This window comes from Cyprinodon tularosa, unplaced genomic scaffold (genome assembly GCF_016077235.1).
Source record: "Cyprinodon tularosa strain WSP-4 unplaced genomic scaffold, ASM1607723v1 ctg211, whole genome shotgun sequence".
In the NCBI taxonomy this organism is placed as follows: domain Eukaryota; kingdom Metazoa; phylum Chordata; class Actinopteri; order Cyprinodontiformes; family Cyprinodontidae; genus Cyprinodon; species Cyprinodon tularosa.
Window position 1 is genome coordinate 1,023,833 of NW_024038781.1, and position 27,069 is coordinate 1,050,901.

At 36.4% G+C, this 27,069-nt stretch overlaps 1 protein-coding gene and 1 long non-coding RNA gene across 8 annotated transcripts in view; both read left to right on the forward strand.

Moving 5' to 3' along the window:
• The first annotated feature begins 784 nt into the window (after positions 1 to 784).
• Positions 785 to 27,069, forward strand: part of dscamb (Down syndrome cell adhesion molecule b) — a 185,949-nt gene continuing 159,664 nt past the window's right edge. For 3 of the 5 annotated variants that reach the window (XM_038285537.1, XM_038285541.1, XM_038285538.1), the window contains exon 1: positions 785 to 1,690. In XM_038285537.1, the coding sequence (XP_038141465.1) occupies positions 1,648 to 1,690 (43 nt within the window). In that variant the 5' untranslated portion in view covers positions 785 to 1,647. The remainder of the gene's footprint in view (positions 1,691 to 27,069) is intronic. The other 2 variants (XM_038285539.1, XM_038285542.1) reach the window with 1 other exon arrangement.
• On the forward strand, positions 11,632 to 13,610 carry LOC119783846. 3 transcript variants are annotated; one of them, XR_005280869.1, is made up of 4 exons: positions 11,632 to 12,478; positions 12,565 to 12,628; positions 13,082 to 13,219; positions 13,517 to 13,610. It is a non-coding gene; the product is annotated as an uncharacterized LOC119783846 (long non-coding RNA). The 3 variants fall into 3 exon arrangements; XR_005280867.1 differs by having other exon boundaries at positions 11,647 to 12,628; XR_005280868.1 differs by having other exon boundaries at positions 11,651 to 12,628; positions 13,104 to 13,219.

The window sequence follows — 27,069 nt, forward strand, 5'->3', positions numbered from 1 at the left end:
TGTTAGCACCATTGTAGCTTTGACCCTGCCTGAAATATTAGGGACAAAATACAAAATATTTTGCATTTTTTGAACCTCGCCAAAATTTTCTTTGAAATAAACATTGCAAAACACTACCAAAAAATTATTTATAGCACAAAAAAGTAGTACAGACTTTTAAATCTAAATGTTGTGTAAAAATATACAAAATTTGGACTCAATCAGATGAATCATATTTATTTTAGAATGGTATAGTGAGAAATTTCTTAGGCGGAGGGGCCATTTTGGCACATTTATCCAAAAATGTCACCAAACTGTGCCAAATGTGTTTTTTACATCAATACTGGGGTTTTGTTAAAATTACGAGGTCACGTAGCAGCTGGACCCACCGGTGGGTCCGTAGGGTTCTAGGGGTTAAAGTAACTAAATATGATTAAGTAAATGCCAAAAATGGTTGCATTATTTTTTTCAGTGGAAGACATATTCTTACTAGTATTAGGATGTTGAAAAAAAATCCCAAGTCTAATACTTTTTCTGATTTACTTACTTATATGTTTGATAGATTTTATGTACTGCCATATAAAAATTTTTACTCCTTGATAACTGGTGCCCCCCCATCTGGATACGCATTGCAAAACTTTATTGAAGCGCCTCTGGGGTAGAGAAACAGCCTGGAATACTGGATCAATCAAAGCCAGGTTTGGATGCTTGGTGCACCTGCTCAGAAACAAACACCGCCTTCTCCCAAAGCCAATTTAACCCCGTGCGTAAAATCCTTGGTGCGTCAGGTGCCTTATTTCCTTAATGCAAATACCCCGCTCAGTGAGTGCTCCTACACCTCCTCCTGGTGTCCTGCCCTCAAGACGGACCGGTAGCCGCTTCTGCTCCTTTAAGGCAATGAGGAATTAAAGCGCCTGCAGGGGCAGGGGGAGAGGGTTATTCTGTGTAATACTCAGAGAGTCTGTGAGGCTGCGATTAGAGAACGACAGCGGGAAGATGCGCTTGCCCGCTCCTTGCTGGACGCAAAGAAGCCATGAAGATGATCTGACTTTGGAGTCTGACAAAAAACAGGGTCTTTTCCATCCTCGCATCCTCTCTCCACTTTTTTGCTTTATTCCTCTTTTAGTTGGATCCTATTTAATTGTCTAAAAGTATCTTTTCTCCAAGGATGACTTAATTATTTTTTGTTAAAATTAGATAATCAAAGCTTTGTTTTCTTTTTTTTTTTAGGATTTGTTTTGGAGATTTAGTTTATGGCTAATTTGGGAAATTATCTTGGCACCAGGACCCGGCTCTGACTCAGCATCACACACACCTGGGTTTTACCACTTCAGCATCCCCTTTGAATAACAGGGAGAAGCAGCAAGACGCGGAGCACAAGAGGAGAGTCTGCGCGCAGCGCTCTCCCCAAGACAATCACAGAGCCTCATTTTGTCCGAGCGCAGAAAAATAAAAGCAAAGACACAGGTTAGCGAAGGGGAATTAAAGTAGAAAGGACATTTTTTACTAATTTGTGCGTAAAGCAAGTAAAGAGACTCGGACTGGCTCGCATCAAGACACACGCAAATGTTTAACCTTACACCAGGCGCACTGAAGAGAAACCCAGGGAGGCACCGGTCGGAGGAAGACGAGAAAGCATAGCTTTGGGGGGATTGAACGGAGCAGGGCATGTGGATATTGGCTTTTATCTTCCTCCAGAGCATCTTAAATGGTAAGTTTTTAACCTGACACACAAATGTACCTCCTGTGAAAAGAAAGCAACAATAATAAAGATTAAAAAAAAAAAATACATAAAAAACTAATTAATTTTAGACTGCCAAATGACTGAAGGGGGAAGAACAGAAGGTCACCTGTGACCCACATGAAAAGGATTTTTTTACGGTTGTCAGAAGGTTTGACTCCCCTGATGGAGAGGGAGAGGGACGGGCGAGGCTTGAACTGACAAATCCCTCAAGATCTTATGCAAAAATAAACATTTCTGGCCTTTATAGGTGCATCCTGTGCCAAAGAAAACCATAGTAATGTTTGCTTGGTTTCATGGCATAGATAGAAATGAAAATGCATGAAGAATTTTGGATTTTATTAAAAGTTTTTAATTAATTTGACAAAAAATGAATGCCTTTTTTAAATGTTAAAGTCACCTGTCATGCTCTCAGCTTTTCATACTTTGAATGTGGCCCTTAGTAATAAGTGACGTCTGTATTATAATGAACATTTGATTTAACCCTTTCCCCCTCCCCCACTGTGAACATTATTTTCAAGTTCATGTTGACTTAAATGAATGAAAAGGTGTTCAAATTGCACATTTCCAGTCATTGGGAACATGCACATCCTCCATTAAGACTGAATTTAATCCATTTATTTATCCCAATCCATTTTTTCCACAATTATTTTTGCTAGATATATGATTGATTTTGATAATCCTGAAAATGTGGTTTACATGTGTAGGTTGAGAATCAACAAGAAAATGCATTTCATTTAGCAATACATAAAAACAATGCTAGAATAGGTCACACCAAAACAGATGTTTGAAACACATTTTACTTTTCATGTGCTAATTTTGCATTTTTGTGCATCACAGCCTTCTGTTGTTACCATGCTCAGAATTTTTCTGCACCCATATAGGGTATCCATAATCAATAGTGGAAAATTGATACAGTTTATTGCATTCACTTACTGACCAGAGTGGCTTCTACAGGGAGGGATTATGGCTGCCTGGGTGTGTACGAAAACAAGGAGAAGGCAAAGGGAGTGTTAGCTGAAGGAGAGGGGCGAAGGGAAAGAAAATGGAAACACGTCCGTAAGAAAACACACCAGGGCGACATGTTGGGGTCCGTTCAAACCGAAAGAGAACCAACCAACGATTGGTGTAGCTTTGCTTATATAAAACAAACAATAGAATAAAATGAAAAGATGAATTTTTCTTGAAAATAGTCAAATGAAGGTTTACAGGTATGAATACGTTTAACTGCATTCGGGGGCTGTGCCCCCCCCACCAACCTTAAAATGGATTTCCCCCTCTAGCCGGAATGATAAAATACAGCTTCGAAATTGATTTTTGTTTCTGTCGACTATCTTTTTTTTTTTTTTTGCGGAGCCAAGGCAGCCCTCGGTCAGCGCTGTTTATTGACACAGACTCGATATAAAATGGTATCTCCCTCAGCCCAGCTTGTACTGAAACTCATAAAGGAACAATAAGGAATCCTCATTAATCATAATCATATGACTCTGACATTAGATCAACCACCACGCAAGGTTGTGTCCATTTATTGCATAAGGGATTATTGAGGAGGCCTGTGGCAAATAACTGATAGGGATTAAGCCGCAGACGGCGTTCAGTGGCAGACGTCGTACCTTTCCAGTGCAAATGTCTGTTAAGATATTGTATCATGCACGTTTCCATCCATAGCTTTTCCTGGATTTCTTCATCACTGTAGCAAAGGCTGTCTGTAAGACTTTGTCCTCTGTGGCTGGATGTTTTGTTGATTATCATGAGAATGAGGTGTTTATCGGCTGAGCAGTCGTTGTCAGAATGAATGAATGACCTTGTAGATTGAAGCCAGCACTGAGATTGAATTCCAGACAATTCTTGCCGTTTCCTAGTTGGGCCTGCTCTCGCTGGCCTGTCTCTATGGTAACCTCTGTGTAATGGGCGTTGGGAGCTTTGTCCTAAGCCCCCCCACCCACCCCCAACCAATTCTTTAATTACAAAACAGTGTAAGAACTTATGTATTGTTGTGTGTTTGGTGATGCTTGTTTGAGTCATCATTTAGTCAGTGCATGATTGAATCGGAGCTATTAGCAAGTTATGTACTATTACTTCTATTAACTATGGCTATTTGCTAGTAACTATTATTACCCTGACGTACGCAAACAGTCTGCAAGTCTATGAATCACAGCAGAGACTGTTGCATTAGGTGTGTCAGATAGGAAAACAGGTTGATCTCCCACTTTTCAATGACAAACACGTAATTTCTGATACACATTGTTCAAAGGAAAGTAATTTTATACTGTCCTTCAAAAACAATAATTCATTGAATGCGCCATTGTGAACGCTCTGTAAGTGAGCCACTGTTTTTTTTAAAGCACACAAACATAAAAATTTTTCTGACAAAACTTTTCAATACATTTACATTACGTGTCAATTATAATACATACATATTTTAAAATACAGCTGCTTTTTCAAAGGAAAACATTTTTTTGTTCCTTTGCCTGAACCTCAGTAGCCCCAGTAGAGAAGGCCAACACCCCTTGTTTCGTGCTTACAATAGATTTAAAATTGAGAAAATAGTCTACTATAATGAATAATGGCGGATATGAAGACATGTTTAGATGTTTGTTTTGTACTAGAAACAAGAAATATTTCTATATTGAAAATATGAGATTACCGACCAGAGAATCTCTAGATGTTATCTAAGAAGAGTAGGTTCATTTCTACAAAAAAATACATTTTTTTTTTGTACCAACCATAATTTCCAACCAGAACTGCTACACTTAAACACGTTATATTTTCTGAATTGCCATCATTACACAAAGAGAATGCATATCAACAGGATATGTACATTTCTTTTGAGTAAAAAAAAAAACAGGCAGATGTATAGGAAGGACACAGCTTGTGTTACAAGGACAACTTGGTGAGTTATCTTCAAAAGAGTCACTGCTGCTGTGTGAAAGCACAACAAAGATGGGAATTTCTCGATTGCACGTAATTTCCTTTCTGATGATGCCTAGATATTGTCTTGTCAGTGCACATACTGTCCAGCTTAAATGTATAGCGACAATTCAGATAAAAGAGACTTTTGTTGCTTCTCTGAAGCGGAAGACATATGCGAATATTTCTAGATTTATATAACTATTCTTTTACTTCTCTGCTTTCAAAATAAATGCATAATTTCATGTTTCTACTCCAATATTTCAAGATGAAAACACTTGGCTATGACTAAAAGTCTTTAGTTTGTTGAGTTTTAATTGATTATGTTGAATATTACAAAACATTTATGAGGGCAAAACTGCTTTATCTTAAAATGGTCTGAATGTAGATGTATTTCCCACTATATGATATTTATAAAGTTAACATTGACTTACATCTAAATTAGGTCTATGTAGGGTCCGGACATTAAAATTAGGTCTACTGCACAATGAGTAGGTAGGGTAGTAATACAGATAGCGCCCTGTAATACAGAATGTGCCCTGCTATTTGAAAACTGCAGTAACTCTGCTAGAAATAATAAATTCACTACAGTTATGTTTTTGTTCCAGTGTTTAACCATCATTAACCACTACATATGGTTGCTTATTGTTCAGAGCAGAATTAGTCATGTCAACATCACAACTGGTTTAACCAATGCTTGAGTATATTCTTGCATTAACCTCTTAGTTTCATAGCCTGATAAAAGTACTTATACGAATCTTTAATAACAGAACTTTATGAGGTACTTACGCCAAATCAATAAACTGCAATGATTCATGAATAATGCAGCAACCATCAGAGCAGAGGAAAGAGCTTGATACCAAACTTAAGCAACTTCAGGGAATCTCTACACATGCTAAATACTTTGTTATTTTATGTATAAGAAACATGTGAAATGAAATGATAATTTTTGGATTTGATCTCCAAGAAATTATGGTTAAATGATCTTCAGAAAGTACACCACAATGTTTTATCAAAAATAAATTTAAAAAATGTATTGCAAAATGCATGAATAAAGGCACAGGTAACAGGTAACTAAAATGTTATAAAAGAAATGTCTGATTTTATACATTTCAATCAAAAAAACTCTGAATATTTTCCCTAATTCTCAATTACCACAAAATTTATTATTAATCCTGCAATGTGAATATTATATCCATCTATTCTTGTTTATGTTAATATATAGAAAGAAAAAAATCTAAACACCAAACAATTGCTCTGTTTGAAAACCTAGGACGCGTCCTTAGAAGGCCAGATTCGAAGTACGATTACGTCATAGCGCGGTGCCGAGGTCTGGTCGGATTCCAAAAGTCCTAGTTCTGCGGCCTTAAAATGCGTCCTTCTTTTTGCCTGATTTGAAGGACGGGTCTGATGTATCCTCGGTATCCTTGGTTTACCCAGGATTCATTGCGAGACCAAGCAAGCCGTGATCAGAGGAAAGGTTACTTGGCGCCGAACAGTGGGGAAAATGGGAAGTTCAGTTTAATATAATACAAGTCAGTGAATAGTTCCGTCTGAGATGAATGAAAATAGTTATTTTAATGTTTATAGAGTCAGATATGCGGCGGTAATGTTTCATTTATCTAAAGGTTTTTATCTGTTACTGTGTAAATGGGTTTGGCTGTAATTTAAGGACAGATTCTAATATATCTGCAGAGTGGGGACTATAAATCTGATAGGATTTTTATCTTTTTATTGCTGTTTTGCAAAATATGCTTAACTAAGTTTTTTTTTTTGTTGAATATTAGAGATTTTGCAGATATTTTTTTATACATACATTGTTTAGATTTAATTATATCTTTCTACCCCTTTTATAGAATAGAACAGAAAATCTCTTTATTGTCCCACAATGGGCAGATTTACAGCAGCAGAAAGATTATTGAAAATAGTCACACAAATGTGGACCTTAGAAAAATGTATAAGAATAACATAATAGGGAAGAGTTAAAAAAACAAACAAAAAAACAATACAATACTGTAAAGTGCTTTAACAATATAAAACTGGGGAATAAATAACCAATATCCAGCTATGGACATTTTTACAGTAATGGATATTTGAAAATAGCAGCAACATCAGTGATGTGCAAAATGACAGCAGCAGGTTATTTAACTGACTAAGGTTTCTATCATTACATTTGATTTTATTTGTTCCTGCTCCCGGTGGTTGGAACTTACGGTAAAACCCGCCGAAGGGTAGACCTGGTCGAATTCACAGCCAAAACTCTTCTGGTCTCCTTATTTTCAAGGACTTCGAAGGATCCAGTCTAGGTAGACCGCGTCCTTGGAGGATGCAGCCCAGGTTTTCGAACAGAGCCAATATTAATGGTCATTCTCACTATGGCGTCTTGCTCTGTTTAGGATTAAACTGGTATATTTAGCTGGCTGGGTAATCAGTCAGGTTAGCGCATCTTGGAAAAATTCCAATTCAACCACCGCAGCAAACAAAACAAAAAAGAAAAAAAAAGAAGAAAAAATCAAGATGTTTTCTCGCAATAATTAAAGTTTTGCTGGTTTCTACAAAAGAAACAAAAACAAAAGCTCCTTATTAAACCCTTTAAGCCTGAATTGATATACATGTCCATATAAAAAGACATTTTGTGTGTGTTTTTCCGCTTGAATGAGATGCTAAATTAAAATAGTTAATGTTACTAAATAAATATAAATGAAGGTAAAGTATATTTTGTAACAGCAGTTATAACTACATAATAACATACACTGTGACTAGCACTGGGGTGATGCAAAAACGCTATGGCGGCTGTTTGCCTACACTGCAAAAATTTTTTTGAAAATTAGTAAAAATGTCTTAAAATAAGCATTTTTACCCTATTATATATATATTATGCAGTTGAAATAACAGACTACGGTTGGTTTTTATTTAAAATTTTAAATGTACATTGTCTTGTTGGAAATCCCCAGCAGTAGCGGCCTCAGTCCGGCTAGCCTATTGGTCGTTTTCCGCTACGTTTGTGGAGGCTGGTATTAAATACTAGCGGTTTTCGGGGATGTGGTCCAAACTTCAAGCACTGTAATGCTAGAGATGTTTTGACATTTTAAATTCATTTGGCATTAAAAAGCTGTTGGTGGAGTTATAATGGTTCTCACTTTTCTTTGTACATAAATTAAATATGCTCCTTGCCTTTTATGAACAAATTCCTGTTCATATTTGATGGCTTGATGCTGACAGCTCTGTATGAGCAGTGCTGTGTCCATTTCCCTGCCGGCTCCCAGATCCGCTTCTCTGATTGGTCAATGTGGTGCATCGAGCCGCAAACTTCAGATTTTCCAATTCCAGCATTTGCTGCTTGTGAAGAACTGGAACTCTCTCTAGTTCCCCTGTAGGAATAGGCTTCTTTGTATTCACAAACTGCTTGCTGAATCCTAGCTGGTTGTGAGGCTCCACCTCTTGTGCTTCGGGGTCTGACTCAGGGTCAAAGGTTATACCATTTTCATTTTTGTGGCCATTTTGAAATTATAAAATTCCAACTCTCTGTTTCTTGATAGCATAGAAATTAAAAAGTAGCCTACCAGTAGCCTAAAGCAACAAGTTGGGGAGGGGTTGTTGTGCACCAGTCAATGCTAGATACAGCTAGAGAAAGCTTTGGTTGCTGCTATCTCCTTAAAGGTTTCACACAGAGAAGAAGCAATAGAAAAGTTTAATTATTTTAAAAGACTTAAAATCTCAAATGGGAGCCTGTTCCTTCTTTTTAGGCACAGTTTCCTTATGGCAACAATTAATGTTATTCAAAGTTGCAATTAATAACAGCTTTTTCTGACACACAATGCTTTTGTCATTTTATGCAGCTATTATTTCCTCTTTATTTAACACATAATACTTTTGCTGTCATCAAATTATGTCTATGAAATAAGTCATCAGCACTGAAGAAAAAACATAACACCTCTGCCTGAAAGCTGCCTCTAGGTAAAAGCCCTGCAAGCCAAACTGACCTATTCAGATCCTCATCGGAAAGCTATAATGAGACAAGGCATCTTACTGAGCCCCACAAAGATTGTGATGATTTGTAGACATATACGGTGCTTTAGCCCGCTGCTCATAGTTTAAAAAGGACTTATCTCGTTTGCTGTCAATAAACGAGCGTTTATGCAGAGGTCATGAAATCATGTTATCAAATTTTGTTCTCAATTAGCTGTGACCTTTATACAGGCAAACACACACGCTCCAAACTAAGGGAACTCTTCCAGAACATCCAGTCCTGTTCAACGCACAGCACAGTAAATAGCTGCCAGCATCAGTTAGCTCGCCAATTTTACATGACCTCACATTATTAGCAACCTGAAACTCTGGATGGAGATGTTGGAGGGACCGGGTTGGATAGATGGATTAAATCTGGCCACAAGTGGAAGCAGAGAGCTGGATATTGTAAAGTGATAAATCCACACGAGGGCAATGAAGGCACTGTACTTTTAAGAGCCCATTTGTTGGAGTTAAATGGTGATTCTCAGCTCTGGGTGAAGATGCACAGTGATAAGTGGGGTCCATATTTAGTCTCCCGTAACGAAATTTGGCCAGCTTTTTAGCCGCACTTACAGCCATTAGTCTGTTTGCAAAGTAACTAGCAACTGAAACATGTGTGCAAGAATATACTGTAGTTTCCCAATGGAAATATATTTTCGGCAAAGGAACATTTGCAGCCTTATTCAAATTTGAGTATCTAATAGACTAAATTAGGTTTACAAACCCTTTTACCTCTTGCTCACTTGAATGACTTATAAGATGGTTAGCTGGGTTATGTTGTGTGATTCTTGTTGAAAGAGCTGCTAATGTTTGGTTTTGGATACTCTGATGTGTGATCATAATAGATATCCCCTAGTTGATACATCTTAGATCCATAACGAGGGGTACTCTACTGTACCGTTTCTCCTTGAGTCTGTCTAGCTCTCCAATTAGGAGCAAGCTTTGGTGGGTCTGTGTATGTGTGTCTGTGCATGTGTGTGTATGTTTCACCCAATGTAAAATCTAATTAGTGATCACACTGTGTCTGTCTGGATTTCACTGAATCAGAGGTGTAATTGCACAAGCCCGCGTGTAAATGTCTCTTGCATTAAAATGTTAACGATATCATTTAGCATCTGCGGGGAAGAGCGGCAAAGCCCTCGGCAGCCAGATGTAGGTGTTTGATCATGCGTGCAAAGTGAGGTTGTAGTACATCTGGTGCGGGTTTCCCTCTCTGACAGGGTTCCTCAGCAGAAAGGATGTTTTTAATTCACTCAGCACCTGTCAAAGTGACATGTTGTATTATTGTGCTGAGCTGCACAGGTACTGTTGTGGAGGGATCCGGTAAAAAGCATCTTCTGACAGGTAGGAGCAGTCCAGATCAAGGAAGATGTACTGCTTCTCTGTAGTGATGAAATGCTTTTATATATTTTTTTCAATAATTCTACAACCCCATGAAAAAAAAAAACACTAAAATAAAAAAATCTATACTTAAGCATAAAAGGGACAACACAATAATTGCAAACAACATAACATTAATAAACAAGGAATCGAAAAAGAACAGAATTAAAAAGAAATTAAATTGCTTAGGAAGTAGCAACAAAATTATAAATTGCACTTAAGACTATGGGCCACACCCACATTAATCATTTAAATTATCCAGAAATCTGATGATTTCAATGTGTCACCAAAGGGGTTCCAGCTGCAAGATGGAAAACCTGTAAAATGTGACCGGGCTTACTAGGTTTAGTTCAATACCAAATTTTGCAGCAACATGCTAGCTAACAGGACTTGTAAACTGCTTTACAGAGAGATAAAATATGAACAATTTGTATAAGAATTTGGCTGTAACAGACAGGACTGCTTTTAATGCCTGCCAGCCATATTGGAGTTTTAGTTGCGTGTTAGCAGAGGGATATCTGATTTCAGCTTATTGTTAAAACCTATTGACATGCACCTAAATGCAACACCTATATGTGGAGTTGTTTGAACTTTTGCAATTGAGATTGTCATACAAGTGAAGTCCCAAGGTTTCCTTTGCACCTCAGATTTTCTTAGTTCCCTCATCTTTTTAATCCTGCTGGGTTTTGTTTAATCCCCATTCTTATTCCATTGGCTCATGCTGCTTTGAAAAGCTCTGGTGCAAGTTGCCTCTTTGCCAATTTTAACCTCCATTTTGTACGTATAATACACATCGGTATTTCCTACCTCCCTTTTTTTATTTTGTACCAGTAAACAAACCATTTTTTGCATGTATTTACACCATTACATGTTTGTTTTGTTTTTTTATTATTATTTAAGGTTAGCTATTTTTCTGAATAATAAAAAATACTGATTTCTAATGTGGATTTTTGTCATTTCCTGAAGAATTTTTTGCCATTTGTTTTTTCTTTTGTTGTTATTTACAGTAAAAAAAAAGGTGTTATTTTAAACATACAGATCTAAATATTACTCAGATTCAGATAACACTATATCTAACTCTATATCTAGTGTCAGATTTTCCAAGTTAATTTTACCAATATTAGTGTCAAATTTAAGAAGACCTCCCAGAGACTAATCAACACCATATAGAGTAAAAGTTGCACTGCATGGTGGTCCAATTTTACACTTATTATTAACTCCAACCCTTAAGCAGATTTACGCTCAGCATAGATGTAAATACGCCATTTAGAGTTAAAAATGTTCACTGAATTGTTATAACCCATTTTTTTTTACTGATACCCCTGGTAAAAAAAAAATGTGCTTTATTGTATTTCAAGTATATTCATATTTCCTATAGTTTACTGAAAATGTACTTAGACAAATTGTACTTTTTGTAAATATATAAAAAGTATACTAACATTACGCTTTCATGCTAATACTTTTAACACACTTTAACATAATTACACTATGTTACACTTTATAGAAATATATTATTAAAAAAGTATACTTTAAGTGAAAGTTATGTGTAATTTCTAAAGTGTACTTATTTTAAATTTGTTTTTACATATATTTTTGCTATATTTTAAATTGTATGCTCAAAGTTGTCATTGTAACGTACATTGAAAGCATATTTTAAAAGTACACATTTTAATATCGACACTGTAATATTAAGTTTGAGTGCATTTTAAGTTACATTTGAATCTAATTATGAAGTGAAGTTATATACGCTTGTACTTCAGGTAATTCTTTTGGAAAGTGTTCAATAGTATAACTACAAAAATGCACTTAAACCCTATTATGCAATTTTGTGCTGTGTGTAAAGTACACAGATAGCAATTATTGCAGTTGTTATGTAATGTTTAATAAGTTTTGAAAAAGAAATATGATACAATACATCTTACACACAAAACCACATTGAACAAAACACTAAATGTTCACTTCAAAAGTACAGGTGCACAAAAATGTGTGTTCTGCTGAAAAGCAAGTGGTTTAAAGCTGGTGCAGTGCTACATTATGATCTAACAAATAGCATAACCCACATTGCAACAGAAAAGTTAATACTGGCCAAATGCAAAAGAAATAAACTTAACACATTACAATTGTCTCAAGTGTTCAAAAAAGAACATTTCATTAGTATTGTTTAATGGATCAAAGCAGGGCTACTGCAAACAAGACCAATTGGTGAGTGCACATATTTAAAAGTCGCTGACAGCACTTCATGCATATAGGAGTGATATGTGGAGGTTGTTTGGCCTTGATGTCTGTAAAGTAGTAGCTCCCCAAGAATTTTAGTCTTGGGGAGTTTTTGGTTCAGTACTGATATCAGAATTCCCATAGACTTTGAATGCACCACACCTGCACAGCAGTTAGTCACGGCTCCTCCCTGCTCAGAGCTAGCGTGCTTTTCTTTTAAGGCCTTGGTCTGCATGGAGAGAGGTAACTTTCAAAACATTCCCATTTGGTTTTGAAATCTTAAGATATCTGTATAAAACGCGATTTTGATTATTATATTTGTATTGTAGAAACAGGAGATGTAATCGGTTGAGCAGGAAGATTTGCTGTATTATTGTGTTGAAGAATATCCTGGTGAGTTCACATGAACCTGTGAATGAAATATATATATTTTTTGAGATGTAAAACCAGTCAGGATATAATGTTTTGTAATATATGTAATTTTACTAGCTCTTTTGATTTATTGAATGCATTAGCACAGTGAGAAGGAGGCTAACACACCCCCCATGTGCTCTTCTAAAAAAGAAAATGCACTTTCAAGCTAGCTACATCTTGTGTGATGTTGCTGTAAAACCCCCACAAGGGGTTAACGTAAAATTAACCCTTCATAGGTGTCCTGGATTGTTTTTTCCAGATACAAGTATTGACTACTGACCATAATGATTTCTTAGACAGTGAACCACATGTAAATTGATAATTTTACTTTATATTTTTGTCTGTATAAATGTGGTAAAAACCAATTTATATTATGGTGATTACATGATTTATTTTCCAATTGAAGTAATTGCTCTGCACATTTGTGTGCAGGCTGTTTTTTTTTTTTACATAGTTGCAGAATCTGCTGTTACAGCTGAGCAGTTCATTGTATGGACTGGACTAGACTCCACCAGAGATGTTGATGCAGAATGTTCCCAATGTGAATGCCATCCGGTTCCCTGGAGGGTGGTAGGAAAAACAAGGAAACTTAAGGATTTTTCTTCCCTTTCTTTCTGCGGATTCATAATTTTTTTCTTTTCTGAGATCTCTGACAATTTTTGTTGTTACTTTGTTTAATTTTTTTGATCAGATCTGATAAAACCACTTGATGCATCAGATTTATTTAAATTCAACTGAAATGGACAATTTTTTTTTCTGGTGCACTTATGGACCCTGGTATATCATACTGATACAATTTGTCAGACTTTTCTGATGTACTGCTCAAAAATACTATGAATTTACAGTATCTCTCTGTTTGGTTAACAGACGCTGTTCTTCTGGAGTTTCCGTAGACAAGTGTCTCTGATGTGCGCACGGCCATCAGACGAAAATGTAACAATGAGCAGTTCAGCCAAAAAAAGGAAAATAATGTGTGGTGGGCGTGTTTTTGTATGGTGGGAGGGTTTAGGGGTGCAATAATAAGGAATGTTGTTTTTCATTGTTCAGTATTCCTCTGCGTTCTTTAAAGTTTATTTGTAATGTTTAGGTCTGCTGCCTGAAATTGACATATTTCTACAAAGTGTACTAAAGTACCAATATTTGAAAATGTGTTGTAAGTTTTATAATGAAAATGGTTAACGTCGATATGTAAATGTTTATACATTCTGAGATAGTACAAGTTATATTATTTGTAATGTACTATAATTTGGACATGTTTCAAATACATTAAAGTATATTTTTTCATCTGCACGGAAGTATATCCACAAGTCTTTCAGCATTTAGTATACTGTTAATACATTTGCAAGAATGTGCAAGGTAGAAAGTAGTATAGCAATGTAATGATAAAGTATATTTACTATTAACTGCAAAGTATGCTTTTTTAGTAATTGGAATAAGCCAACAGTATAATTAAGCATATTATTACCACAGTAAGAGTATATTAAAAGTATAAAGCTTATATATTTTTAAGACACTAACAAATCATTTTTAATGTAGTTATAATACAACCATAGTGCACTTTAATTTGACTAATTAAGCATATATTAGTACATATAAACTCATATACTTAAAGTATACAAAATATACTTTAAGTTGTTCCACTTTAGCACATCAAAGTACACTAAATACACTTCAAGTTGAGCTTGTCCACAATTTAATTACAATTAAAATATATTTAGTACAAAATTAGTTGTTCCAAAATAGCATCCTTCAAGTTAACTAATCATAAACACACTTAAAGTATAGTAATGATTAGTGTGCCTTCAAGTACACAAAAGTATGCAAAATTTTAGTACACTTAGCACATTTATTTTTCAGCAGGGACTGGCACAAAATATGACAGCTTATGACCTCAAATCAGTCTGTAACTGCCTTTTCCCTGCTAGAGACATTTGGTTGTTTCACCACTTTCTTACAGTATGAGAATATTACATACAGTACTATCAATCTTCCGTTGTCAAAGCATGACATGTTTTTGACAGTGGCATTGCATCAGAGCATTTGCAAGGCTCACAGAGACTTACTTTCCTCATTGAAACCTTTTCAGGGTTATGGTCAGTGGCAACACTGATTAAAATAGTCCAAATCAGTTCCTGAAAGTACTTTTATTAATATGTACTTATAAAAAACAAATTTTTTTCTCAATCCATTTTATTTGCTTATTTATCTTTTTTTGGATTATACCTGCCTATATCCTTATAACACCTTGAAGTCCCTAATTAAAGACTTATTAGTTGTTTTTTAATTGATTTTTTAATCATCAAAGTACTAATACTTTTTGTGGGAGAAAAGTTTTGATTCAGTTAACAAATATGTTCACTTTGTTGCTTACTTTCTTTTTTTTATGAAGTAATAATAAAATTATATGTTTGTAAAAGTATCTACTGAGAAAGCTAACATTGAGTAAAATAACAGTAACAGCTGCACTACCTTCAAAAAACCCCCCAAAACCCTACATAGTACTAAAATATCGCAGTGCCAAGAAATTAAGTTAAACGTCTTGAACCTCTGTTGATCCTTTAAATATGTTTATATTCATCTATAACACAGTTACTTTGATGTATGTAAATGTATTAAGCAGAAGAAGAAAAGAAATGCTTTGAACCCCAGATTAATACTTTACTTACGTATTGTTAGACATGTTGTGTTTAGGTGTTTTATGACACAAGAGCTTGGATGTAAATAAAAAGAAAAATCTGTGATTCCTTTTCATTACATACAACATAACCCCCTGCTATTTTTATTTGTTTATTTATTTTTATCCTTATAGGTTATAAGTAGCATGTAGTTATAACAGTCAATATGTGGACATACTCTAAGGGGTTCAAAAATAGGCAATAAAATGTATATTAAAAAATTATTTGGTAAAAAAATGGCTCATGCACTTTAAGACAGACTTCGCTTTAATCATTGATCTCACTTCATTTTAATATTTGAAAAAAATTTATCAGCTTGTTTTAGTATTCACATAAATGTTTATTCTTCTGTTGTTTTGTGGGAGATATTCTGCTGCTACTGTGGCTCATTTGAGCTTTTGCTCATTGTGGAGATATTGGGTGGAGATATTTTGATTTTCCTATCTATCACCCATCCAGACAAACATCCACGCACGCTGCACCTCATAAATACTGCCTCTTAATCCAGTCCACCACATAGCAGAACAGGGCTTTGAACTCAGCGGCCTACAGGCAAAATTGATCCCCACCACTCAGGCTTGAGTGTGATGCACAACACCAGCCCTGCAAACCGGGTATCTCCAACAGTGAGCCTTTCTACTCACCACAGATACAGACAAGAAAAAACCCCAAACTCCTTGCACAGTGCATGCTTTCATGCATTTCCGCTTTTGTCATCTTATTATTCAGGGCTACATTTTCTGTGGACATTTCACCATCACATCTGCTCACCTTCCAGATATTAAAGTAGGCTAAGAGATAATGGAAGAGGCAAAACTGGATAGACAGTGTGACAGAAAGACAAATGGGTCCAGCTTGGTTTCTCGACACTGCTCTTTATTTTTAAACCTGGCACAGATGCTAAGATTTAATACCAAGTTGGTGATAGTTATTTTTAGCCCACCATTTTTAAAGTGCTCTCATCTTGTTGGTAAGGTGTGAGGGTGTGTGGATTATTCTGTGTGTGCATGTATAGAAGAAATGTAAATTAAATGCTTTCCTTGTATATATGTAGGTATTTATGTGAATCTCCAAACACCTTTTGTATGATATATTGTGAGGTGAGTATTTCTATGTATGTGCTGCTCTAAATACAAGCCTTTAATTTGGAAGCTGGGAGGGTGGGTTAGGGTGTGACATCAGTTGGAGCCACAGGAGTCTGATTTATGCCCTTCCAGCCACCCATCGATCCCTCAGCTCCGTGTGAGACTGAGTGCATTGTCAATAATCTTAGCACTTTGTGGTATTCCTAGATTCCCAGACCTCCTCTGCTCAGCTCAAGGTGCGATGCTGCAGTAAGCCATCTTGCAAGATCAAATAAAAGGGCATGGGGCTCGGCTTCAGTACGTTTGATTGCTGGGTAATCTAGCAGTGAAAAGATCACTTTGCAGTTGCTGTGGTGTTGACACAAATAGAGAACTGGTGTTATTGTTTGTGCAAAAGAAGGTAATTTGGAAAAGGCCCTGCAGGGGTCCCTTGAAGCATGTAGCAGTGATGCACATTGTCTGAGTTGCTAAGTGTTGACAGGACACTTGGCAACACGTAGATGAGGTCTTTCATGGGTCTCTTTATCTGGACCATCCATTCCCAAAAGTGATTATGCTAATAAGTGTTTGATCAGATGATTAAATTGAAACTCAATTTATCTAAAGCACTAAATGCCCTGAATACATTTGAGCCTGATTCATTGCCAGGCTTCATATGGCATTAGTCCCTCGGTGGCCTAGTCACAGAAAAGATGACCAGAAATGAGAGAGAAGAAACTGTACATAAATATCTTTTTATTCATGCAGCGCCACGTAAAGAAGATGGGGTTTATTTAAAGCCTTCTGCAGGGACTGAGGGAGAAAGGAGCAGAGAGAGAAAGGAGGAAAAGGAGAAAATAAGTCCGCCTTATGCTGGGGATGGTGAGGGGGAGCTACAAGGAGCCGTGCTGTGGTCCCTTAAGTGTTGAATAAACATGCTTGGTTTAGCGAAATTGCAGCGATAAATGTTTAATATGATAAGCCCATAAAGACGGTCAAATGAGTCTGGAGTATTAAAATGAGCGCAGCGCACAGCAGCAGTTTACAGAAGCAAAGAGCAAGGTGAGGGGGCAGGGACCAATAATGGCAGGAAGAACTAACAAGATGAGAGAAGCCAGCTGCTGTGACATCAACATTAACCAGCTGCTTGTTGTGCACGTCTCCTGGACGAATCAGGGAGCGGTGCTGGATTGTCAAAGGGCCACGGCAGCCCTGTTATTCTACTATTATCTGAGGGACATTTGCAGTTAAGGCTGCATGGTTATTATGGATTTCTAAAAAAGATTTCTACAAGTGTAGCAAAAATTGCAAAATGGTACCAGCAATGAACTGATGGAAATTAAGGCTAGAATTGATACAGCTTACCAAAAACTTTAGAATTGCTTTTTTATTTGATCCTTTGAGACTAAAACATTTGATGAGTATAAATACACTGCAAAAAGTCAATAAGTCAATAAGTCACATTTTTCTCAATATAAGAGCATTTTTTCTTCAATTATGGAGGTAAGTGAGAAACTTGCCAATGGATTGAGACAATTTACATTTAAAATAAGAAAAAAATTATTATATTGTCTTATTTCAAGTGCATATTATTTAATTATCTTATTTTAAGAGTAAAAATACTCATTCCATTGTCAAATCCTTTTATTTACCTACTTAAATTAAGAGAAGATACACTTGATTTAAGACATTTTTACTCATTTTTAGATTTTTTGCAGTGTATGTATTAATTTATATATATATTTCAAGAGTATAAATAACTAGCTGTTCACTTTGACAACAAACTAGATTGGAGACACAACCGTGAAGCCATCAACAAGAAGGGACAGAGCAGACTGGAATTCCTTAGGAAGCTTAGGTCCTTCTGTGTTTGCAGCAAGATGCTAACTTACTGAGCAAAAGTTGGTTAAAAAGACAATGAAAAGACAACAAGTTTTACATCCTAGCAGATTCCATTTCACCTCAGTAATCTGTTTTCTCAGCGTATTTCAGGTTGCTACTAGTTACCAGACACTCAACTTGTTTGTTGGTGGTGGGGCTTAAAGAAAAGGCATTAGCGTCACCCAGTGTATGAGCGTCTTTTTTCCTTGAGGAGCTCCGCTCTCGAAGCCTATGAGAAATGCATACACTGGGGGAAAATAGCTCGCCTTCCCGCAGGCTGCAGCGGGATGTACTTGGAAAATTGTACCATAAAACCACATAGCGTTAATCTCACGTTAAAAAAACTTATCGCCGTTAAAATGGCCTCGCGTTAACGCGATAATAACGCGATAATTTTGACAGCACTAATATATATATATATATATATATATATATATATATATATATATATATATATATATATATATATATATATATATTTTTTTTTTTTCTTTTTGGTGGGGGTGTCACTGTAAGATTTAAATTTCTTAATGCACTAGTTACAAACTACTTTGCCGCAAACCACAAAACGCGCAAAACCATCATTTAAATGGGGGTTCTCCAACAGTTTTGCACCTGCCACCAGTTACGTAATCACTCTTGTTAAATCACCCGCAAACCATGGTTCAGCCCCTCGCGCAAAATTCCAGTTTGCGAGTGTAAATTACTGCACGCAAAATTGGATCTTGATAAATCCGGCCCTAAGAGTTTATTTTTTTTTTTTTATGAGAGCTCTGTAAGAAACTATACCTGCCTGTTCTAAAATAATGTTTGTTTTATATTGATCTGAATTGATAATCTTTTGAAAAGTCCAAATTAATATGAATTATAGCATGATCAGCTATTCAACAATTTCTATACAAGAAAAGAGTTATATAAAATGAATTACTATTTTATTGCTCTTTTAATAAGTGGCAAATTATAAATAATGGGGGGCTCATTGTGGGAATGAAGCACTGAGAATTGGACTTGTCAAGTAAATCATCTGTTACTTATGGCTCCCAGTTGTGTTTCCAAAGGACACAATCACTTAAACTTAAAAATAAGAGCACTAAAAGTCCATTTAGCTGCATGTCCTTTCAGTTTTAAAAAGCAGCAAAAAGGGTTAAAATTAGACCAGAGCAATTTGTGTTAGAGTTGTTTTCTCTAAACCCTCACAGTGGAGATGCTCTTACCTTTTGTAGTGTGCAGGTGTTCACCAGACACCCTCAACTGCAGCATCTTTGACGGCCCCTAACCCGATGTCTGGTGACATAATAAGGTTGATCATACAGTATGTGACATGCCTAACTAAAGGAGGGGCTCTGTTAATGGGCATCTGCTCAGCAAGAATGTTGCAGCCTAATCACATTAGAATGGTAGGCAGTGCAGGCTGACCATTAGATTATTTTAGAAGCAATTTAATTATATCTGCTCATGTCTCCATCAGACTTGTTTAAATGTAGTAGTAGAGTGTACTACTGCTTACACAACGTTTCTGCTCTCATTTTACCGTCTAAACTTAGACACCAGCAATTGTTTAAATGAGCTGCATGGTGCAGGACAGACATGTTTCTACCCATGGCAGGATTAATCAAATTTTAACCATAAATCTTTTCCTCATTTTTTTTCTGGGATTTTTGCGATAAACATCGCAAATCAGTAAACATCATGTAAATAATGTAAATTGAATAGAAAATAATGACACAATGATAATATTTTCTGAATAAGTGTGAATTAAAACAAAGCATCTTTTTTTACTGCAACCTTTTTATAAAAGGTTTTAGGAAATAAAGCTTTGAACAGTTCATTGGCATTTGTATTGTGCCCTTTTATAGTCTTTTATAGCTTAATAGAATACAGTACAGTACATCCCACTGCACTTCAGAAGCCACCTCATTAGATGGAGAACACCTGTAATGTAATTTATTCCAAGTATAAAAGCAAAATCTGTTTGAAGGATGTTTTAAAAGCATTAGTGAACAAACTGAATTATAAATACATGGCATCACCTTACTCTTAAAATAGTTAATTTAAACAATCATTTGAAGACAGAAAGAGTATTGCACAGCCATGAACCTACCAAAACATGGCCTTCTGCATAAAGAGGTGACATAGATGTAGGTATGGTATTTCTAGGGGAACTGCAATGGTCCACAGCTCAGGAAAAAGAATGTGTTTGTAAGCGATTATTAATTTACTCCAAAAATTACAAGAAGCAAAACAACTTAGAAAGAAAACAGGCAGCATAATGTCTAACAGGACAATCTGCAAAGAACAAGCTTAAATACAAATACTTTTATTTAGGTAAAGGTATTTTTATATTCTAGACGAGAATTAAGACCTGAAAAACAGGCCTACATCACAATCTCTAATGCAGAGAATAATTGAAAAGGCCTTAAAATGACGTTCTGTTTACAATCTGGAAGTTTTAGCTAAAGGTGATTCTACAAAATATTTGCTCAGAAGGCTAAATACAAATGTGCGCCACATTTTACATGTGAATTTTTTCTCTCACTTGAGTCATAAATACTTTTGCATGCACTGGTTCTGCCGCCTGCATCAGAAATGATGGAAAAGGATCTTCTTGCAATCCTGAATATTTTTCACACAACAGTTCCATATATTTCTACTGTTTTTTGAGTGCACAACAAAATTAAGCATGTTTATATATTGTATTATTTTGAATAAACACAATTTAATCCATTATACAGCAAGTATTTTGGGGGTTTAGCAATACTTAGAATTTTTTTTAAATAATACATTGAATATGTTAGTCTTCAATAGCTTTACGTTTGCTGTTTTTCCATCTTCACAATCAGATAATCTTGTTTATATCACATGACTAAATCAAATACATTATATCTTTTTAAATATATATTTGGCTCTGTCCCACAAAAAAAGAGCATCAGCTTTTTTTGAAGAGCTTTTATTCTCATTAAGGAAGTTGTATAGCGATAACACACTGCTTTTCTCATTTCTTGATTAAATCAGAAATCCATTCCAACTAACAGGTAAAACAGGACGCATGGCAAATGTAAATTATTTGTAATAAAGGTTACTTCTCATTTCACTGGCTGATGCAGTTCATTGGCTTTCTTTTCTTTCATGCTGAAATCCAACCCAGAGTAAATATGCAGGGACTCATTGCAGCAGCTTGAATGTAATATTTGCTTTATTTACTCTTTCACAGCCATGGATTTCCCTCCACCTCTGAGTGACTTTCTTACATCACCTTGCAATATTAGATTTCCACTAGTAGAGGTTTTTATTCATCATCATCAGCAGCAGAGGGAGCTGCTATAATTTGCTACAATATAATCTCTCATCAGATCCAATCTTGTGCACTTATAATCATTATCAGCTGCAGGAGAATAACTTGGACATCAATGTCTTTATCACTCAGTTTGGCTCAGAGACAGTCCTAGGTGTCTGTCTTCTCCTGTTGATGAGACGGGCAGTCATTCCAGCCCATATGAACATGGAATACACCGAGGTAGAAGGAGGAGGGGTAGGAGGAGGCTCATCTGGTGAGGGGGGCCTCGTTTCACTGTTGCCCGCCCCTCCAAGACATCAGAGGACAGATCTGTCGGTGTGGATCAGCAGCTTTTGTACAGCCAGCCCTTTCTACTGTCACATCCCTGCTCAATATTCATGAGAGCAAATTGGTAGACCGTCATTTAACTTGCGTGCATGGTGTATTGCCTCTGGGCAGATCTGTTCAGTGGGAACGCTTACTCATCCTGCACTCTGTGGCCCCAACTGGTTATCGTTTGCCTGTGTCAGAGTTTCTTATGATTTAATTACCTTCACTTTAATTGCCCTTCTCATTAAATTACATTTATTTTGGTGAAATAAAGTTGTTTCTTTAAATTTTGTGGAATATTTACAGAAGTGTGTGCATAGCCTGGTTCTGAAATTTGGGTCATAGGCAGGTCATTGCTATTTTTATCTGCAGGGAACACTCCTTTATCACATGCACTGCATATATCACAGCGATGCTGGTATCTATAAATGCTCAGTGGGAATAGAATATTTGTTGAAAATTGCCTCGGCTTCTGCTGAGTGTGAGTAGGCCAGGTATGATCTCCACATCTCAGGCAGACTTGCCCTATGGGTATGAAGCAGAGAGCTGCTTTAATTACCCAAGGATGCTGCTGTCACATTGTCACCATTGGGCGCCCACTGCCACCCTACCAAGCAGTGCTGAGGTAGCAATGACAACTCAGACAATGGATCTGCCTGGTGTGCAGATGCAATACATGCATTCTCTGGCTTATTTGAGACTGAAACAGTCCCACTGTCTCTTTGATTCTCTCTTTGCCTCTTTTTGTTTGCTAGTCCCCTTTTTTCATATCGAAAAGTTGGCATGTAAAAAGTTGGCAGTACCATGACGAATGGGTAAAACATCACAAAAACTCCAGGAGACTTAGGCATCTTTGGGAAAAATAATTTTGAAAGTATCAAATCCCTCTCGGCCATTTTTTTCTCTCCATGCAGTACATATTTCTAGTTTGTCAATCACATCCTGGAAAAAGATGTTTCTAATTTGTCAGGCTACTGATAAGTAAAGTATTATACAGTTTTTTAAATTGTTTACAAACCTGTGAAAATGTAGCATTTCTGAGATGTGAAAAAATAGACTGATATAAATCGTGTCAGTATTAAGTATACTTTACCCCTTGAAACTTTCATTTATATAGGTATATAAATATAAATAATGGGCAATGATAACTTGCACCGTTAACAAGAGCTTGCCAAAGGTTCCTAGGTCCACACCAAATGTATAATACCTTGCACTGAAGGAATGCACATTCTATTTTGGTCTTGTACACAATACAAAAGGATTTGTTGTATACTTGCTACAGTGGGCGTCAGGGGTTAAAGTGGCTGTAAATATACCATGTAATAGCACAGTAAAATTTTTTATTTTAAAAAGTTTTCCAGCTCATACTGTATTTTTTTTAACATTTTGACCAATACTTGAAGTATGAATGCTTAGATTTGTAAAGAGGAAGTCGTTTTAGGACAAGCAACACACTGCATAGGTAATAACTTTAACAGTGGTGTGATATTGTAGTTTGAGGGCTTTAGCAATGAGCCAACGATGCTACTAGAGATCCCTTAATTTTAGAGGCATTTTAGACCAGCACTGAACAGAGTTTTTATTGCATTATGTGTGCAAATGATATAGCCTGATATGTGGAGAGTACAGTTATCATATTGGCTTTATGTTGGGAAAACCAAGGAGAGCCATATTTGTCATTAAGATTCACATCAACTTATACAGACAGCACCTTGGAACTATTCACGCATTATGACGCAAACATTAGAGAATCCCATGGTATCTGCTGCTGCTAACCAGATCAGGGCCCGACTATCGGAACCGTCTGCAACGTGTCCCAACAGCTTGCATCAGCTTGAGTCTGATGCAATGACTTCCATTAACATTAGAGAAGAGACAGCTGTGTTTGTACTGGTGCCATGACCAGGAGGCATGGAGTGACACTGGTGTCATCATATCATATTCAGCCATGAATTCTCATTCTACATCACCTAGAGTGGTAAAGTAGAGGGAGAAGACAACATGGTGTTATCTGTTGCATTTCTGGGGCCATTTCTTTAGTTTCTTCAGTTGCTAAATACTTGAAATTAGTACACATCTAAAAGGGCAGCGTCGCAAGGACGTCTAAGGCAGGAACCTCTGCAGGAGAAATACTCAGGTTAGTGACCACGTTAATCTGACAGAGGATGATTATGAACATGTGAGTCACTAAGAACTGGAACAGGCAGGGAACAGTGGTTGAGAGGCAGAACAGGTCAGGATCAGGTAATCAGGAACACTAAGGTAACGCTGAACCACTCTAACGACTGGTAGCAGGCAGGCTAAATAGAAGCTGGAGCAGGTGGACAAGTTGAATTGTAATGATAAAATGGGCAAAGTCATGACACACATCATTTATTTTCTGCAGGTTCACCTTAATTTTTTAAAGCTCACATGTCAGAGGAACTTGATTTGAGGTTTATTGACCATATTGAGTTCAGGGAGAGGTTTTTCTTTTCAGCTATTTTAAAGATCTGTGTTGTAATGGAGTCTTACTTTATGTCAGTGGACTGCCAACATTGTGCAGAGATTTTTTTTGTAACCAAGCAGTTGCACACATTTTTAGTAGAATCAGAAAAGATGGTAACATTGGCCTACTGCTGAACTCTTGGGTGTCAAAGATCATCCAGGACAGCTGTGAAGTGACTCATTGCTCAAGAAATTAAATTGATGGATATTTTAGTGGGGAAATACGTAAAGAACTGGAAAATGCATATTCCATTTATTTTTCTTTCACCTCTTAAATCTAGTCTTATGCCAAATTGTTCTTTACAAAAAGACAAGAATCATATCTTTTGCACCTAATATAGATAGAAAATGCCTTTTTTCCATATTCATGTTTCTTTATAACAAAACCTCAAGATAAAAACGTAATAAACAAAACAAAAAGTAATACAAACAAAGCGCTGTAAATCTTTGAATTAACATAAATAAGTAAATATTTTGATGCGGGGGAGCAGATTCTTCATAAAGGTTGGTGGACACCAAAGCAGGGCAAAACAGTGTATGATTCCTGAACTTGCATTTGAGACAATCACAATAACAGGCTTTCTTCAAATCAGTTATCTGATAAATTTCTATCCATGGTGCTCTTTTGTTAATGTTTTATCTTTGTTTTACAAGCATATGCCATTAGGTAGTTATTTAGGCTCATTTGTATTCCGATCTTAAAGGAAATTACTTAATGGAACACTACGACTCATTCTGAACTTTAAAAACGGTAATCATTTTAAAAAGGCTCATTCATTGCCGCTGTTAAAATACATGTAATTTAAGCAATTAAAACCTAATGAACTACATTCCCTCAGAAAATATCTTTAAGTGCATTTCCAAAGTGCTCTAACATGAACTACAAGCATTATGCAAGAGAGCTCAGCAGAAAACAGTAGAATAAAACCGATTCTTTAACCTGAACAGTTAACTATGCCTCTCTCAGTCAACTGTTACATGAAGCAGCTTTTTTTATTTCTTCCCTCAGTATTTCCTGATTTAGACAAAAATCCCAGTCAGTTATAGATGGATATGATGCATTATTGAACAGTGTCATTTATTTAACCTTTACAGCTGAGCTCATGAAAAATGATGTCAATTACTGGTTTTCTCTCAGGCAATGTAGTAAGTGGTTGGAGCCCGAGGTCATTTGTTGGGGCATGACATGGTTGTTTCTGTGAGGTCGGAGGGAGTCATGTACCTACGTCATCATAGTCATCTATCCCCTAAGCTTAGTCAATTAGGAAATTGGGTAGCGCACTGATTTTCTCCCTTTCAACACAGTTCATTCCTTTTTTTCTTTAATTAAATCAATCAAGCTATCACTCAGTTAGTCCAAACTGAGCCACTTCATATGTGACATAGGTGCATATTGAAACTGCTGTCACATTAATCCTGGTCCATTTTCTATATGCTTCCTTAAAAGGTGCTTCTTCAAAGTCACATGCTGTATATAATGTAGAAAGATGTTAACAGAGAAACAAAGCTTAGCAAATAGTAAATCTGTTGTTTTGTTTATCCTTTAGATTAGCAAATTTATTCATCCATACTTACGGAAAGGGGCTAAATGTTTTTTTTTTTATTATTGTTGCTTGCACTTTTCTACTCGTAATAATCTGGTGGACTAATTACCAGCAGAGACAGATTGAAGTGTGTACAGTAATACTGGAAAAGCTCTGCTGGAGGCCATAATAGACTGGGTCTGTGTCTGAATATCCGCCCTAACCACTATATAGTGGTTGTGTCATTTCAGATGACAATGCACCTGGAAACGTATTGATCATCCATGGTCACTAAATAAGTAGATATATGTCCCAAATTGCTTTGCAAGAGCTCTCCCTCCAAAGCATCATGGGAGTTGTTTAACAGCGGCCCGCTATCGGGTACAGAGCAGGGAGCGAAAAGTAGTGATCATCTGTCTGAACGGTCAGTTAACTGAGCTCACTATAAAGTCCACTATATAATAGTCCATGCTCTATATAGTGATTGAGGGATTCAGGGGTTAGGGCGGAGCCTTTGATTCACCTTCAAGCAAGAGCTAGAACTATGAAATGGGATAGTTTTGATGACAGTATAAATTTTTTGAACTGTCTAGTCAAAGTTCAGAACTGCATTTTATTGAGAACCTGTGCAACATCTTTTAGTTTTAAACAAATTGTTAAACTAATTTATTTCAAAACAGTGTAGCCTGAATGTGCTGTCCTTCGCACTCATCCTGGCTACAATTCTTATCCAGGTATAGTTTTGACCCTCCCACCTCTCCCACCACCATTCCTGCATTATCTATGCAGCGTGGAGAAGATTGATACTCCCTGAGGCAGATGGGAAAAAAGAGAATGAATCTGAATTTAATATGACTTTGATGTATTATTTTCATCTTGGCCAGTGCCACAGACCCGCTGAGAACCCTTTACTCCATCCTGCTGCATTTTAAACTGTTCACACTGGCAAAAGCTTTTTTGATTTAAAAGACTGGAGACAGGAATGTATACATTATCTCCTACCACTCTGAGTATTCTACTCTTACTAACATTTCAAGCTAAAGAAAAAACCTTTTATGGAGACGACAAACTGGGTCCAAATAAACACATTTATTTCGACCATATGACACTGGTGAGTTTCTATTGCTTTCTGTAACACATCATTGACAATAATGGCCAAAATGTTAGTCACAACATAAAACATAAT